Source organism: Triticum dicoccoides, chromosome 3A (assembly GCF_002162155.2).
Source record: "Triticum dicoccoides isolate Atlit2015 ecotype Zavitan chromosome 3A, WEW_v2.0, whole genome shotgun sequence".
Lineage (NCBI taxonomy): Eukaryota > Viridiplantae > Streptophyta > Magnoliopsida > Poales > Poaceae > Triticum > Triticum dicoccoides.
Genome location: NC_041384.1, coordinates 686,620,037 through 686,637,624, shown reverse-complemented (window position 1 = coordinate 686,637,624; position 17,588 = coordinate 686,620,037). Strand labels below are relative to the sequence as shown.

Here is a 17,588-nt window from a genome sequence, read left to right as displayed (position 1 = left end):
CCCCCCCCCAATCCTAGTTGGAATAGGATTCGCGGAGGGGGGAAAAGAGAGAGAGAGGCCGGCCCCCTCTCCTTGTCCTATTCGGACCAAGGGAGGGGAGGGGCGCGCGGCCCATCTTGGGCTGCCCCTTCTATTTTCCACTAAGGCCCACTAAGGCCCATATAGCTCCCGGGGGGTTCCGGTAACCTCCCGGTAGTCCGGTAAAATCCCGATTTCACCCGGAACACTTCCGATATCCAAACATAGGCTTCCAATATATCAATCTTTATGTCTCGACCATTTCGAGACTCCTCGTCATGTCTGTGATCACATCCGAGACTCCGAACAACCTTCGGTACATCAAAATGCATAAACTCATAATATAACTGTCATCGTAACCTTAAGCGTGCGGACCCTATGGGTTGGAGAACAATGTAGACATGACCGAGAGACGTCTCCGGTCAATAACCAATAGCGGGACCTGGATGCCCATATTGCCTCCTACATATTCTACGAAGATCTTTATCGGTCAGACCGCATAACAACATACGTTGTTCCCTTTGTCATCGGTATGTTACTTGCCCGAGATTCGATCATCGGTATCCCATACCTAGTTCAATCTCGTTACCGGTAAGTCTCTTTACTCGTTCTGTAATACATCATCCCGCAACTAACTTATTAGTTGCAATGCTTGCAAGGCTCAAGTGATGTGCATTATCGAGAGGGCCCAGAGATACCTCTCCGACAATCGGAGTGACAAATCCTAATCTCGAAATACGCCAACCCAACATGTACCTTTGGAGACACCTGTAGAGCTCCTTTATAATCACCCAGTTATGTTGTGACGTTTGGTAGCACACAAAGTGTCCCTCTGGCAAACGGGAGTTGCATAATCTCATAGTCATAGGAACATGTATAAGTCATGAAGAAAGCAATAGTAACATACTAAACGATCGGGTGCTAAGCTAATGGAATGGGTCATGTCAATCAGATCATTCAACTAATGATGTGATCCTGTTAATCAAATGACAACTCTTTGTCCATGGTTAGGAAACATAACCATCTTTGATTAACAAGCTAGTCTAGTAGAGGCATACTAGTGACACTCTGTTTGTCTATTTATTCACACATGTATTATGTTTCCGATTAATACAATTCTAGCATGAATAATAAACTTTTATCATGATATAAGGAAATAAATAATAACTTTATTATTGCCTCTAGGGCATATTTCCTTCAGATGCTGCCGAATCAAGATAAGACTAGTAACGGCAAGTAAATTGACAGAATCGATGCCCACAACAACTTGTGTTCTACTCGTGCATAGAAACTACGCATAGACCTAGCTCATAATGCCACTGTTGGGGAACGTAGGAGAAATTTAAAATTTTCTACGCATCACCAAGATCGATCTATGGAGTCATCTAGCAACGAGGAGAGAGGAGTGCATCTACATACCCTTGTAGATCGCGAGCGAAAGCATTCAAGAGAACAGGGTTGATGGAGTCGTACTCGTCATGATCCAAATCACCGAAGATCCTAGCGCCGAACGGACGGCACCTCCGCGTTCAACACACGTACGGAGCAAGGACGTCTCCCGCGCCTTGATCCAGCAAGGAGGAGGGAGAGGTTGTGGAAGAGGGCTCCAGCAGCAGCACGATGGCGTGGTGGTGGTGGAGTTGCAGTACTCCGGCAGGGCTTCGCCAAGCTCTTGCGGAGGAGGAGAGGTGTTGGGGAGGGGAGGGGATGTGCCTTGGATCGTGTGTGCACCCCTCCCCTTGCCCCTCTATATATAGGGGAAGGAGGAAGGGGGGCCGGCCCCCTCTATATGAGATCTAGAGGGGGGGTGGCGGCCAAGGGGAGGGGCTTGCCCCCCAAGCAAGGGGGGCGCCCCCTTAGGGTTCCCCCCCAACCCTAGTCGCATGGGCCCAAGGGGGGATGCGCCCAGCCCATGTAGGGCTGGTTCCCTTTCCTCTACAGCCATTAGGCCCTCCGAGAGAGGTGGCCCCTCCCGGTGGACCCCCGGAAACCCTCCGGTGGCCCCGGTACAATACCGATATGCCCCGGAACCTTTCCGGTGACTGTATGACAACTTCCTACATATAAATCTTCACATCCGGACCATTCCGGAACTCCTCGTGACGTCCGGGATCTCATCCGGGACTCCGAACAACATTCGGTAATCACATACAAGTCTTCCTAATAACCCTAGCATCATCGAACCTTAAGTGTGTAGACCCTACGGGTTCGGGAACCATGCAGACATGACCGAGACAACTCTCCGACCAATAACCAACAGCGGGATCTGGATACCCATGTTGACTCCCACATGTTCCACGATGATCTCATCAGATGAACCACGATGTCGAGGATTCAAGCAATCCCGTATACAATTCCCTTTGTCAATCGGTACGTTACTTGCCCGAGATTCGATCGTCGGTATCCCAATACCTCGTTCAATCTCGTTACCGGCAAGTCACTTTACTCGTTCCGTAATGCATGATCCGTGACCAACTACTTAGTCACACTGAGCTCATTATGATGATGCATTACCGAGTGGGCCCAGAGATACCTCTCCGTCATACGGAGTGACAAATCCCAGTCTCGATTCATGCCAACCCAACAGACACTTTCGGAGATACCTGTAGTGCTCCTTTATAGCCACCCAGTTACATTGTGACGTCTGGTACACCCAAAGCACTCCTACGGTATCCGGGAGTTGCACAATCTCATGGTCTAAGGAAATGATACTTGACATTCAAAAAAGCTCTAGCAGATGAACTACACGATCTTGTGCTATGCTTAGGATTGGGTCTTGTCCATCACATCATTCTCCTAATGATGTGATCCCGTTATCAATGACATCCAATGTCCATGGTCAGGAAACCGTAACCATCTATTGATCAACGAGCTAGTCAACTAGAGGCTCACTAGGGACATGTTGTGGTCTATGTATTCACACATGTATTACGGTTTCCGGATAACACAATTATAGCATGAACAATAGACAATTATCATGAACAAGGAAATATAATAATAACCATTATATTATTGCCTCTTGGGCATATTTCCAACAAGGAGACCCTGCCTTGCCTTGCATATGGGAGCAAGGTTAGAGTTTACCTAATAATGGGGTCAGTTATGATCTAGTCTATCCTCGCTAGATTGTCTGGCAATGTAGTCTTGTCCAACCACTATTATCTCCTATGCCAGAATATGAACAAAAAGAAAGTTGTGAGTGCATCTTAGGAATGAAGCCAGGGTTGCTCTCGCAAAAAGATTGTACTAAAGAAAACTAGAAAGCTCAATTCCAAGCAAGCAACCTCTAGTCCACAGGTCGGTGAATGAATGGGTTTTGGGAAATAGAGAACATGCACTCTATTGAACAAAGGTGGTACCAGAATGAATAGCCCACTTATTTCGGGAAAGAATGAAAGGGAATGATCGACTTGAGTTACCGAGCTACCTCCACTCTTCGACTCGAGCTTTCACTTTTCTCTTGTTTTGATTTGTTAGCTCTTCACCAAGTCGCTGGTGCACCATGGTGTATGTAAGTAGCCAGGTCATGTACCTGGCTCGCCCAATGGCCTGTTGCAATGGCAGAGCTTAGTGCATGGTTGTGGGGGTTGTGCCCCCCCTCAAAAGATTGGCACATGCATGCATAATTTTTTTAGAGAGAGATTAGATGATGAAATTTTATGTGTTTGCCCCCCACTAGCTCATATATTCTATTTAGCCCCCCAACGAACTTCCTCAAGCTCCGCCAGTGGCCTGATGGATCGACTCTTGGCCTGCTGGCACACCCTCTAGGGCATGGCATCGTGGACAGCTTAGTTCCGGCTGGAAGCATAGTTTAGTTCTGGTTACGAGCACAAATTGCGCTTAAAAAAAGTTCGTCAAAGCTATTAACATAGGTTCATGTTTTAATATCTTGATGAGAGGAACACAACGGTGAAAACGGTTGATAATTTTAACACGAGGTTCAAAAGATATTTCATTTTGAAAGACGGATATGAAAACATAAAAGCCACACATCCCTTCGGTGTGTGTGTGTGTGGGAGAAATCTAACTAAAACTCCTAGGTTACAACAACTATGCGTCACTTGTCATCACCAGGGTAGTTTTTAGTAACTTTTGCAAGTGCCCCTTAATTTTGTTGAAATTGTGTGCTCTCACATTAATTTCATTTAAAATATTGTAATCTGGGCCTTTCTTGGAAGGGTTTCATCACACATAATAGCATGCACTAGTAAATTATTTGCTTTGGTTGCAAGAGCTAAGGAAATAAAATTGGGGTCCAATTGAAAATGCAAAGATAGCACATTCCAAACTCATTAAAAAAAACGGAGAAACCCCCTTTTGCACTATTGATATATCTCGGTTATCATTATGAGATACACGCTAGTGCCCCTACAATATGGGGAGATGTGGACCGTCCCAATTACCTCCAGTTTTGGCAAGATTCTATTCCAATTTGGGAGGTTTGAGGAAGACTCTAGGTTTTTTTTTTCTTCTCTAATATTTTTCTACCAGTTTATTTGTCTTTCTATGTTGGTTTTTATTCTATTTTTGGTGGCTTATATTTTTATTTTATTTTATTTTGTTTTGTTTCTTCAGTTTAAAATTCATGAACTTTTAACACCAGTTTTAATGTACGACATTTTTATTTCATATTATTGTTGAAAGTATGCAAATAATTTTTACATTTCATGAACATTTCTAAGTACACGTCGATATTTTTTCAAATACACATTGAACATTTTTTTCTAAATATATGTTTAACCTTTTTCATATACATCACCGATTATTTTTGAAATTCTAATCTATTATAACAATTTTTTAAAATGTCATAAACATTTTTATATGTCATGAACACCTTCTTAAAGTTTGTAGAAAACATTTACTTCATAAATATTTTTAGTAAATTTCATGAAGAATGTTTAAACATGTGAACATTTTTTGTGAATTATAAAAACTTTTTTAAAAGTTATAAACATTTTTATAAATACATGAATATGTTATTTAAATTGCAAGAACAATTTAATTTTTTCATGAAAATTGTTTCCGAGTGCATGTAACATTGGGAATGTTCATGAAACATTTTTAAACTACGTGAACACCTTTTTGAACTGCATGAACATTTCTTTAAAATAACATAAAAAATTAGCATGCTTTACCAAAAATACGCTAATATTATTTATAAATATAGAAATAATAAACGATAAAAACTAAACAGTGGAAATACGAATAAGCCTTTTGATACAGGTGTTTTTTTTAACTCACATGCACAGTGGCGTGTCATCAAGGAAAAAAAGACGTTGGGCCATTCGCGCGTGAGCGAGCCCTCCCACCCGCTCGCCAAGAGCGAGTTATAACGGACCCCCGTGCTTCTCCTCCTTCCTCCCCTCCCCTCCCGCCCCCCAATTCACCCGCTCCCGCGAGACCAAAGAATCCAAGAACTCCAAAAGCCCTCCGCCCGCTGGTGCTCCCTCCCTCCTCCCCGCCCCCGCCGTCCGCCGGCCGACGGCCTCCGCCGCAGCATGGTGAGCACCGCCTCGGTGCTAGACCGCGCCTCCTCCGCCGCGGCCCGGGCTGCGGCGGAGGCGGACGGAAGAAAATCATATGCGACCGGGTCGTACGCTCCGAACAGAGCGACCCATTCCATCGAACGCCACATGGATCCGCGAATCTCAAAGCAGCACTCTTATCTTCTTCCCCGTCAGGCTTGTGATGCGGCGCCGCCCGATCGATTCGTGCCACTCGATCTCCGGCTGCTCGACGGCTGAGACGCCGTCCCAGCCGCAGAAGTACTTCCCGCTGGACCACACAGCACGGAGGATGCCAGCGACGGTGAGGTTCCCGAACAATGTTGGCAGCGCGATTAGGTCTTGTACGGGTGGCATGCCGCCGCCGCCGGGTGCGCTGCCGGCGAGAGCAAGGCGAAGAGCGCCAAGAAAAGGAGCAGGAGCGGTGGGAACTGGCCAATTTCAACATGGATTTACCGAGTGCAAGAAGGCAGCACGAAACAGGTGAGCACCAATTCCACAAGGTCGCCGGCGAGCTTCCCAGAGCCTCCGGCTGACACCGGCAACGACTAGTGTATGTGGTATGATGGCGCTGCAGCATAGGAAGATGGCCCATTGGGGAAGAAGACAGAGATGAAGATGGGAGTGGTTGCTTTGAGATTCGGGGATCCACGTGGTGCTCGATGGAATGGGTCGTTCTGTGCAGAGCATACGACCGGGTCGCATATGATTTTCTTCCGAGGCGGACCACCTCTCCTCCATCCGTCTCGTCTGGGTGGCGGGGCTGGTGGTGCGCGCCCTGGAGCTGTGCAAGTTTCTGGATCGCGCCAGGGAGCTTCAAGAAGCTGTCGACGTTCTTGCTGGCGCGGACCTGCAGACCATGGCGAACGCCGCGGGCTTGGTGAGCAGCGCCGCCGCCAGGGCGGCTTTGGAGGCATATTTGCAAGGGGTGGATCTTGTAGTGACTTGTCGGAATCTGGAGGTGGCAGCACGCGAGCTGAGCTTGGCGGTGGCGGCGGCGGCGGCCGACTCACAGGGCAGAGATGAGAGCAGATGCAAATGGATCCTGTGGCTGAAGAAGGACAGGAGGAATGCAGATGTGGTCGACGACGGCCGCCTAGGGCAAGCGCTTCTTCACCATAAGGCCTGGCCGGTGTCGAACTCGCTCTCCACTGCGTCAAGACCGGAGGTATGGCCCTTTGCTTGCTTGATTGTTCTTCCCGCAAGAACTGAAAAAAACGAGTCTTTCTGCAGTTTAACACCGATATTGGTTGCCTTTGTTCAATTTAACAATCGCCACCATCTTTCCTTGACCATAGTTATCCCAATTTCTTGCGTTTCTCTCTGATATCTGAATATCCCGAGCTTTTCCCCTCACGTTTGTGTGCAGGAGAACCTGGCAGAGTTCCTGAGCTACGCGCTGTTTGGATCCTTGACCTTACTGCCCTACTTGGACCCCGCGGGACCGGTGATGAAGACGCTGTCCAAGACCGGCAAGCTGATCTTCCATGTCGCCTTCTCTGTGGTTTGGGCCGCGGTTGGTCTAGCTGTCGCTTGCAGGCAGTGCCGCGGTTCTGCGCTCATGCTCCGTTTTGCTGATGTTGCCAGCCACATTGGCATGGCTGGCATTACTGCCCTTGTGATTTGGTACAGCCACGTCCTGATAGCACCGGATGCTCCTGTGACTTCCTACATCATCTTGGGCTTCGCTTGCATTCTGCAGATCATTGCTTGGGCCTGGGTAAAGTTTTAAACTTCTCATTTCTTCTACACTTTTATTATCATCTCATCTGTATGTTCTGACAGTTTTATGTTCCTATGAATGCTGCAGGATCGCAAATGGATCGGAGGCGCAGCGTAGTGTGTAGTCTTGGTTCATGTCGATCGACTCGTTAACTGTGGAATAGGCAACTTATGGCAGATAACTGAACATATGACCATTGTTAAAACAGTTTTCAGCATTTTTGTTAGCAAAAACAGGGAGTCCCACTGTACAGTACATACAACAGTTTGTGCTACATTTGAGAAATTACAGTCCTGATTCAGCCATGTACTGAGTTTTGAAATGAACATAGTATCATGTTTCTTTACCAATAGTAAACCCTGTTTGGATTACCAATAGTGTACTCTGTTTAGATTATCATCTTATCTGAATAGTTTTGATTTGAGTAGTTTCCAGTAGTGTACTCTGTTCGGATCACCAATAGTGTAATCTGTTTGGATTATCATGTTATCTGAATTGTTTACCAATAGTGTACTCTGTTTGGGTTACCAACAAAAAATTGCAATAAATGATTTGAATGGTTCAGGCACTGTATCAGAGAAATGCGGGTTGGGATTGATTATTGATTACAGCTCTTCAAATGTTGGGTCATCCAAACAAGTGATGATATGGACTGCCCACTGGCCACTACCACCATTTTGCAATTTGACTGACTGAATATGTTTCACAGAGCTTGTGGAATATCCTAAAGTAAAATGTTCATGAAACATGTTATGTTAATCCTGTCAATCTCATTTTATCATTCATTTATGACTTGCAAATTTATATGTATTTCAGGCCAAGAGAAGCTTTCTTTATTAAATCAAAATGTATGATGTTATTTCACTGAAAATCATCTTTGGTTTCATTTATGACTTGCAAGTTATTTGATTTCATCTTATAAACAATGTTATCATGACATGGGTGTGCTCCAGCTTTTTTAACATTCTCTAGTTAAATAGCTGCTACAATGTTGGAGGGAATTAACTGCTACCATTATTTGGTTTATATTAAGTAAAGCATATTTTGAATAAGGGTATCATCCCATATTTCTGCTCCAATTTTTTAAGCATTATTGCTGTGCACATCAAAATTTCACATGTACACGGTAATACGAAGATATGCAGCTATAATAAGCTTCACATTTTAAATAGGTATTTTGAGGTCAATCACTATGATGGGTCATTTTTCTGTTTTCAAAGTCAACAGCTTTTTGTATTATAAACTGGGCGCACACTTTTGGTTCTCCCAGTCATGTGTAGCTTGGAAGAGTAAGTAAAGTTGTGCAATATTGGTTCTTTCTTCTCTGTCATAAATGTGCACTGACGAGGAGAAATCACAACTGAAACTGTATGTGCTTACAATACTTGATTCTCACAATAAAGCAATTATTAGTCTATTTTCTGGTTAACGTACATGTTCCTAACGTACTTATTCGATCCATGTTCAGATACGTTAACGGAAACATCAAGGAAGTACTTACAGTTAATTGAAGATCCTCGGATACACCGAATCTTATTTTCTGTCAATTTGCACAGCCACATTTACAAAACAAACTGCATTGAGAACCCAAAACGAGTATGTTTTGCTGGAGCGCCAAGGTCATGTTTCGGTTTTGGGAATGTGGATGGTCTTTTGGAGTCTAAATCTTACAATAAAAAAATTGTTTGTTGCGGTAGCCCAGGTGCCCTTAAACTGAAACCAAGTCTTCAATGTTTCAGTTTTTGGAATGTGGATGGTCCTTTGGAGTCTAAATCTTAAAATAAATAAAAAATCTCTGTTGTCGGCAGGCTGGTAGCCCAGGTGCTCTTAAACTGAAGCCAAATCTTCAATGTTTTGATCGGAGTTGAGATGTTTCAGTGCTTGTACTAGCACACATTGACTCAAGCTCTGTTGCCCACTTGAAGCAATTCAGTCGACACTTTTAGTTGAACGATGCCCCGTCTTCCTATGTTCTTTCATGAAAGAAACATGGATGATAGATGAAGTAGAAATTCAGGCATTTTCTAATTTCAGTTTTATGACAACTTCAGAATGCAATATTAGATGGCAAAAGAAAAAAAGACGAGATGCTGAAGTGGTTATGATGTGCTTAAAGCAGATGGTTTCTTTGATATTTTTGGAAGTGATTTGATTCGTCGTGGATAGACTGCACTAGGTGATATTGGTGAAAATGAATCTGTCCATCATCTTATTTTTGATTGTATTGTTGCTAAGGAAATTTGGAAAGACTTTGCACAGAAACTTAGGAAGAGAGCGCGCACATGCCGTAGCTGATAATGTGATGCACTAACAACAGTTTATCTAGTCTAATAAGTTGTTGCCTTTTTGGTCAACAGTTCATCTTTCTGAACAGTAAATTGTTGCCTGAAAGAAGAAGAAGAATCCTCCATCCAAGCAAACAAGAAGGCAATTAGTCTTGAGTACATAGGAACCCGGCTGGAATGAAGCAGAGAGCTAGAAAGACACAGAGCGCCATGAGGAGAGGGTGCTGCAGCTCGGGGTCGTGGTACTTGTACTTGAGCACGAACAAGGAGGCCAGTGTCGCCAGGCTCAGCATGGTTAAAGCACACTGCAAAGATAATTGAAGCATGTTAGTCCCTCCGTTCCGTAATATAAGAGGCTTTTGACACTGGCCTAGATAATTGGTTGACGGTGCAGGCGGCGATGGGTTTAAGAGTTTATGTGGATAGATGGATAGATTACCCTGACGAAGATGTTGGCACGGTGACGGAAGATCGGAGATGGAGCAGGAGCAGGAGCCGGCGGGTCGACGCGGCCTTCCTCCATCAGCCGGAGCAGGAGCCACCGCCGGTTCTCCCTCTGGATCTCCCGCTGGATCGTGTTGTGCATCATGGTGCCTGACCGTGAGGGGGCCTGCCGGCGGGTAAGAGAAGGTGATTTATCTTAGTTCTCGGGTGTCGAGACTGCTCCGAGTCGGCGCACGAGAGGCATGGACGGACGTCGTGCCAGGACCGGATCGCGGGAATTGTAAGGGGCAAAGAAAGAGTAGCGATCTGCGTAATACTCTCCCCGGGAATTTCGAGTAATATTTGTTGTGGTCACCTGACTATTTGTATGTACAGCCGTACAGGGTCCCAAGAGCTGCTGCTAAGTTAAACAGGGCGCCTCGTCACCTAGGGCTCATCACCAACTCCTTCAAGGGGCTAAAAGCATCTACAACCGGACCCCATACCCGTCCCACACATTGACTGAACGGAAAAATGCCACCCAACCGAACGTCCCATATCCGGCCCAAACGCCCGGACTGACCGACGCGAGGCAATGGGCGTCGTGCGAGACATTGGTGAGGCGGAGTCGCACTCTCCAGTGCCGCATATGATGCACGGCCCCCACAGGCGCCGCAACCGCGTCATGATGGACGTGGCCGGCTCCGACCACGACGGATCCATCATGGATCTCACGTCCACCGGCGACATGTAGGCAACGTGCTCCGACGAGGAAGAGTATGACTTGGAAGAAGGCGGCGACTCGAGTCTCGTGAGCCAATGCGTTTCCCATGCCCTACTTCACCTTGCCAACGACTACAACAACACTCTGATGGGCGCAGCCAGCCGCCGGACATGGACAGAGTGGAGTTGGACGAGCTCCACTCAAGATTAGTTTCACGATGCATGTTATAATATGGATTTGATGATTTAAAAATGATGTACCGGTTGTGGAAACGACTTTCTTTTTGTGCTGCCCGACTGTCCACGGACGCGCCCGGGCGTTTGGAGACCAGATTTTGGTACTTGTGGTTGTAGATGCTCTAAATAGCTACAACATAGCAGGGTCCGTCCCGTGAGTGACGGTTAGGTTCCCTATCTAGTGACTGGTTGGTGATCACTTCTGGGCTAAGTTTTCTGGTCATGCCACCGACGGCCACTCTTTCCACCATCCCGACCATTCCTCGCTAGGTCATGTGTTCCCCCTTCCACCATCATAAGCCTTGTGTGTGCTTGGGCACACGATCGTACACCACCAAGAGAACCCTAGGTTTTAGGTTTTTTGATTTCGTGCTCGCTGCAAGGTGCAGTGATGGATCGCGTTGAAGGATTGATGAAGAGTTTGAAACTTTTGGAGTCAGAGAAGAAGGGGAGGAAGATCATCTAGAGTGGAGGAGGCAAAGTGGGGGCAGTAGAACTGTAGGCGATCACAAAATTGCTCTCAGATAAGGCATCCATGGCGGTAGCATTGGCAGGGCGCTGACTAGGTTTGGTGTCCTATGAAGGGCCTGGAATGTAAGGATTTGGGAGAAAACATTTTCTTGTTCATGTTTCATCAGCAGTCAGGAAAGTGGAAGGTATTTGAAGATGGTCCGTGGGAATTTGGGAAATTTTGAGGATTTTGTGCCGACTAAAAGTTCCGGTGGATCATAAGGGTGAGAGTATTTTATCTTCCCCTGGGCGTGATGTGTAGGGAGGCTAGGGAGGTGATAGGCAATTTCATGGGGAAGTTCGTGGAGGCTGACGTGGGAACATATGGAATGGCGGTGGGGAAGCATCTTTGAGTGAAGACAATAATTGATATCACTGAGCCACTTATGAGGGGGTTTATGGGGGATGAGGACGAATAGTAGGTTGTTGCAAGGGAGAAGAGGAAGGTAAAGGAGAAGAAAGAAGAGGAGTTGTGGTGCCGTTTTGAATACGAGTTCTTGCCGGGTTTTTGCTTATATACCATTCATTAACATTCACGACTTATATACCATTCATGTGTAATACAAAATTTTAATTAATATTTTTTTCGTTGCACCTAACAAAATTAGTCAACTAACTAAGAAGCTCGGTATTAACACATATTTATGTATTATTATATAATTATGATGGTTGTTGTTACCAATTCAAATCCAATTTTATTGTCGAACATTTGTTATTTTGCAAGTTCTGATTGGTCGTGAAGAGACCTTCTCTTAAACTAGATTCATTCACAAACTAAAGCATGGTACATTGCCAATGCTATTTTTCTTGCTAGTTAGATGTATATCAAAGCAATTACACGGGATCACATCCATTTTCATATTCTCATATGCCTTAGCAGATGATTCTACAACATAAGAGGTCAACGAATATCATGAACATACCTACAATTGGTTAGATATGTGTGATCCAGTAATGGTTATACGGTGCATGTGGTACTTATAAGACTATGGTTTTCCTTTCCATTCTCGATGTGGTGAGGGAATGTTCAACAAAAAAAGCCAGTGGTGCATGTACAGTAGGAGAATTTAGAATCTAGGTACTCCTATTTATTTTTATATATTTTTCCTTATTTGGTCGCTTGCACAAGATCAGACTCACCTGGGCCGGAGCTTGTGCTTGGTTACCTATATACCAAAAGGGTTAATTGAAAGTATTGCACGGTTGCATTTAAAGATGCAAGGTAGTGAATAAATGTAAGCAATTCCATGCGCTGACAAGCAACCACCAAAGTGCACAGAGAGAGAACCTTAGAAACAATTTCAACATCGTCTATCTAGGCACGAGCCATGCATGTAAACACTCAAATGCCTAATAAGTTGTCCCTCAACCGTCGTTGATATTCTGGCTTGCAAGCTGCTGCCTGAAAGAAGCCGAACAAGAAGAGCAACAGACTATTCACTTGTCGTGATGAGCCTGCCTAAATGCCTACCTAATCCTCCAAGCAAGCAAGCAAACAAGAAGCCAAGTTTGGATGTGGCATAATTAGTCTTGAGTACAGAGGTAGCCAGATGGCATGAAGCAGAGAGCCACAAACACACACGCCCCCATGTCAATAGGATCCTGCAGCTCGGGCACGTGGTACTTGTACTTGAGCACCAACACGGTGACCAGAATCGCCAGACCCAGCACGGGCGTAGAACACTGCAATTGACAAAAAGCAATTCAGCATACAAATTCAATACTTACATAAGATAGATAGATAGATAGATAGATAGATAGATAGATAGATAGATAGATAGATATTTGATCGCGTAAGGCCGTCCATATGGGTTCCCTCGTCTAGAATGGAATCCAGACCACCTTGCAGAAGATGGATTTGGAAATGACCAACACTGCTAGCTGCTAGGCAGCGTCAGAATCCTATGAAGATGTCTGGATTTCCCTGTTTCCAGCATGAGCAACCAATTTCACTGTGAGACTCATGGAGCACCAACTCGTCAACCAAGAGCCGAGCTTGCTTGGCAAATGCACTCAAAATGGTGATACACAAGCAAACGAGCCACTGAAAGCCTTAATCAACTTGTACAAGGGAGCAAGAGACAGCCAATTTTCGTGCTGTCTCCACAGAGGTCACTGAAATAAGAGTGGGAGCTAACAAGTTAAACGGTTCATTCCTCCAAGTGTACTTCACACTTGATGAGTACTACTACACTGGATCAATTTTCAGATGGAGTGGACCATCACTGGCCCTGACCACAACACCACAAAACAGAAGAACCTACACCGATAAGCCATTCCTGCAACCTGGACATACCTGCATAATAACAATCCAATCAGTTAGCCCACAAAGAATACTTTACGTAGTGAAATATCACTGGGGAAATACACGGCAAAACAATTGGAAGTAAAAACATTCAGCTTCATTATAAGCATAGTATATACTTTTTATAAACTGAAGTAGAACTACTCACATAAGAACAAGTATAGCATTGGCAGGTACTCCCTACGTCCCAAAATATAAGATCATTTCATACACTATATATCATAGTGTCAAAAATGGTCTTACATTTGGGGACTGAGGGAGTACTTTATTAACTCATAAATAGCATTTGTTTCAGCCCAAACTGGATGTCATTTTAACCTTTGCATGGCACTAGAAGAGCAGAGCTTTGAGCATTTGACCACTATTTCTATTACCGTCAAGAGTTTACAAAACGATATAATACCTCCATATAAATTCACAAATTTATGTAACCTAGAAATATTTTAATTTATGAACCTAGTCGACAAACTAGTGATAAAGTTGAGAAATTGACTGCATTTAAAAAAACATATGACTTGATTAGAGATGCTTATAAGTTAGTACAACTTACTAGTGTGATAACGGAAACTGTACTGATTAGGATTCTTATGTTCCGGTATATATTGTTCTCAATTACTTAGGCAAAGTAGTGGATGTCTTACAATTACAAAGGGATTTAATACTTTCATAAAAAAAATCATCAGTCAAAGCCCATGCAGCAATATATTGTAAAATGACACATATATCCCTGATGAACACATCCAGGAGATAAAGTCATGTCACCTTTTCAGTCATCACAAAGTACTAACATGTGCTAACAGACGAGCATCTCCCATATATTTCAACACTTCATCTCTGCCATGTACATCAACAATGCCAGTACCTACGAGCATAATAAGTCAGGAACAGATGATAATTCGGATGGAAAACCATCGATATAAGAGAGCAATATAATGGAATATCTAGATGAACTGAGAGTTGTCTAGTTATGTAATCTGAGAAAAAATACATGAGACATACAGAAAATTATTTATTCTCTAGTGCAAATGGACTCACTGCAGGAAGATATTCATTTTTAACTGTTATGTGTCACATTATCAAGAGAACTGCAGACCAGCACTGAATATTATCATAACACAATTCACGCACAAGAAGAGATACTTTCTAGAAATCATCTTTAGTAAACTCGATTCCTTGTCAGACGAAGCGGAGCAAATTAAGACATGGCAGAACTAAAAGCCCCACAAGAAATATATAATAGGTACGGCCAATTTTTTCTCCAGTTGTACATCTGAACTAGCTAATCGCAGCATGGCCCTTCCACAGGTGACAAAAACCATAGCATTCATTTCCAAATGTTATCGGTGCTGAAAAGATATATATTTCAGATAGGCACATAAGACTACATTCGAAACACAATTTATGCATATGACCAAAAGAAAAGAACAGCAACCTTAAGGACTACTCTCTCCGTCCCGAATTACTTTCTTAGATTTGTCTAGATACGGATGTATGTATCTAGACACATTTTAGTGTTAGATACATCCGTATCTAGACAAATCTAAGACAAGTAATTTGGGACGGATGTAATATTTTCTTTTAGGGTGTGTCTAGGGCACATCTAGATGTGCTCTAGTTATTGCACATCTAAGTGAGTGAGTCAAGCATAAAGAGGAAAAGAAAAAAGAAAAAGAAAATTTACACACGAATCTCAACATAAGATCAATGACATAGGACTTAGATGTGCAATACTTATGGCACATCTAGATGTGCTTTAGCAAAACTGTTTGTTTTAAAGATTTCATCAAGCAGCGAAAGGAAAAATTGACGTGATTTGAATTGAGCTTCAATCATCAGCATAACACTAAGTATATGATACGCACTTCAGCAACTAATTACAAAAAATAAATTGATCTTATAATAGTACAAAGTAAAAAATTGATATTTTTACCTGCAGCATAGCAACATTCATATGGATAATGGGGAAAGAAGAACACCGTATTGGAAAGTTTCTTAAACTGCATTGACTGGAGATAGACCACGAAGACACCAGAAGCTGTCGATACAAGGATTGCATTACTCTCCTCGGCAAACCCAACAAAAGTGAGGGAGTCGCCCTTGCAAGTTGATCTAAGTTCCCCGAATTCAATATCTCTGTCGAGCACCCATACAGCTGAACCATCAGAATCAGGCTTTCTCTTCCATAGTTGGGCATTGAATAGTGAGAGATGGATGAAGCCAAGCCCACCATCTTCGGCGGGCATAATCCTCAATGTGTGATACCCGGGTTCTATGTGTGCCGGCAGCTCGGTCACGGCTAGGCTCTGATTATTCAGATCAAACTCAAGTACGAAATACTGACGATGGTCCTGAAGCACATTCGCCGCATAGGTATGTAACCAGTAAAGAGAATTCCCAATCAAAGTACTGGATTGGTCCATAGGTACAGAAGATTGCAGCTGCAGTGATTTGCTCTTGCTCCATATGCCAGTCTCCGATGAGTAAACCCATGCCGAAGCTCTTGTTTCTCCTCTGTCGTCATAGGCTACCAGGGCCACCTGGAATTGGCTTGAACGGCGGCGTTGGCCGCGGGCAGGGCGAAGCACCGCCGCGTTGAAAAAGTACATCCGGTCGTTGTCCAGCTCTGGTGGGAGGGTCAGGCAGCGCTGCTTGCGGGCGACGGGGTCCCACACACTTGGGCTGCGCGGCGGCCTTCCGCTGAGGAAAAGGACAAGCCCGTGGCGGCAGTCGACGATGCGGTTGTCCTCGCGGCGAGACATGGAGAAGCGATCCCGGGGGATGCGATCTGGTCGATCCAGCACTGGTACAAACGGACAGGAGCGATAGTCTTCGAAGAAGAAGCCGAGGAGAGGAGGCTTGCCGTGGTGGTGGTCGCGGAAGCGGCGTTGGAATCGGGGGTCGGCGACGAGGCGGCGCCAACGCTTGCAGACGCGGGAGGCCCGGGGGAGGGAGGAAGGCCGCGGCGGGAGGCGGAGGAGAATCTCCCGAAGCATGTCGTCGTCGTCTGGCAGAGAGGCGGGCGGCGGAGAGGTGCTGCGGCGGCGGGGAGCCATCTCCCCTCTCACGCTCATGCTAGGGCTCCTCTCGGTTGGTGATTTGGTCGGCTGGGGAGGATGGCGTTGTCGACGCCGCCGGCGAGTAGTACTACTAGCGAAGCGAGGGGATTGATTTTGGGAACGTTTTCTTTTAAACCCGTCCCATACACCCAGCGGCCGCCCGGTCACTTATTAGTCACGAAATTCCGACTAAGACGAACATCTCAAACGAGCCTTAAACACCCGGACTGACCGGCATCTCTCATATATTCAGCCTAAATATAGAGCGGATATGGGGCACCCAGGCGTGTCCGCCACGTCGGACCCGGCCCAGGCGGGCCTGCCCGACGTCACATATATTCCTCCCCATCCGCTTGCCGGATCAAACCCTAGCCACTTCACACTCCACTCTCATTCACTCCCTCCACCATCCAAGCTCACCTCCAGCGATTTCCGGCATGCTAGGCAGCGGATCTGACTCCGACCAGTCCAGATCCGTCGACTGGGGTGTCATCTCGTGCGGGTTGGAGGAGGCAATGGCGGTCCGCATTGCACTCGCCGCTCTCGGGAGGACAGCGCCGGCCGACGGCAGGATCTGCCCGACGCGACTCCATAGCGTCGGCTCAACGGACGCTCGGGTCGGATCACCACGGTCCCGGCCAGAAAATCACTCCTTCGCCACCACCAGTAGGGCGAACTATGAGTCCTACCAGGACCGGTGTGCCCGCCGTGGGAAGGAGAGTATAAGGGTCGTCGAGGCCCGTATCGCGGCGGAAATGACGGCGGTGGATGCGGGGGCGCAGGCGGCCGTAGAGGAGGAAG

The 17,588-nt window shown here is 45.4% G+C and overlaps 2 protein-coding genes across 4 annotated transcripts; one reads left to right on the top strand and one right to left on the bottom strand.

Annotated features, from left to right (window-relative positions):
* The first annotated feature begins 5,709 nt into the window (after positions 1-5,709).
* On the top strand, positions 5,710-7,463 carry LOC119272871. Its single transcript, XM_037554231.1, has 4 exons — positions 5,710-5,847; positions 6,247-6,693; positions 6,895-7,245; positions 7,336-7,463. The coding sequence occupies exons 1-4, from the start codon at positions 5,710-5,712 to the stop codon at positions 7,363-7,365; spliced, it is 966 nt and encodes a 321-aa protein (XP_037410128.1). The 3' UTR covers positions 7,366-7,463.
* A 5,177-nt stretch (positions 7,464-12,640) lies between these two features.
* LOC119270215 lies at positions 12,641-16,864 on the bottom strand. 3 transcript variants are annotated; one of them, XM_037552196.1, is made up of 3 exons: positions 15,662-16,864; positions 14,494-14,593; positions 12,641-13,722 (listed from the first exon to the last, which is right to left on the bottom strand). In XM_037552196.1, exons 1-2 carry the CDS (start codon positions 16,800-16,802, stop codon positions 14,505-14,507), a joined length of 1,230 nt encoding a protein of 409 aa, XP_037408093.1. In that variant the 5' UTR covers positions 16,803-16,864; the 3' UTR covers positions 12,641-13,722; positions 14,494-14,504. The 3 variants fall into 3 exon arrangements, with proteins under 3 accessions (XP_037408093.1, XP_037408094.1, XP_037408092.1); XM_037552197.1 differs by having other exon boundaries at positions 12,641-13,109; XM_037552195.1 differs by having other exon boundaries at positions 14,520-14,593.
* Positions 16,865-17,588: the final 724 nt, after the last annotated feature.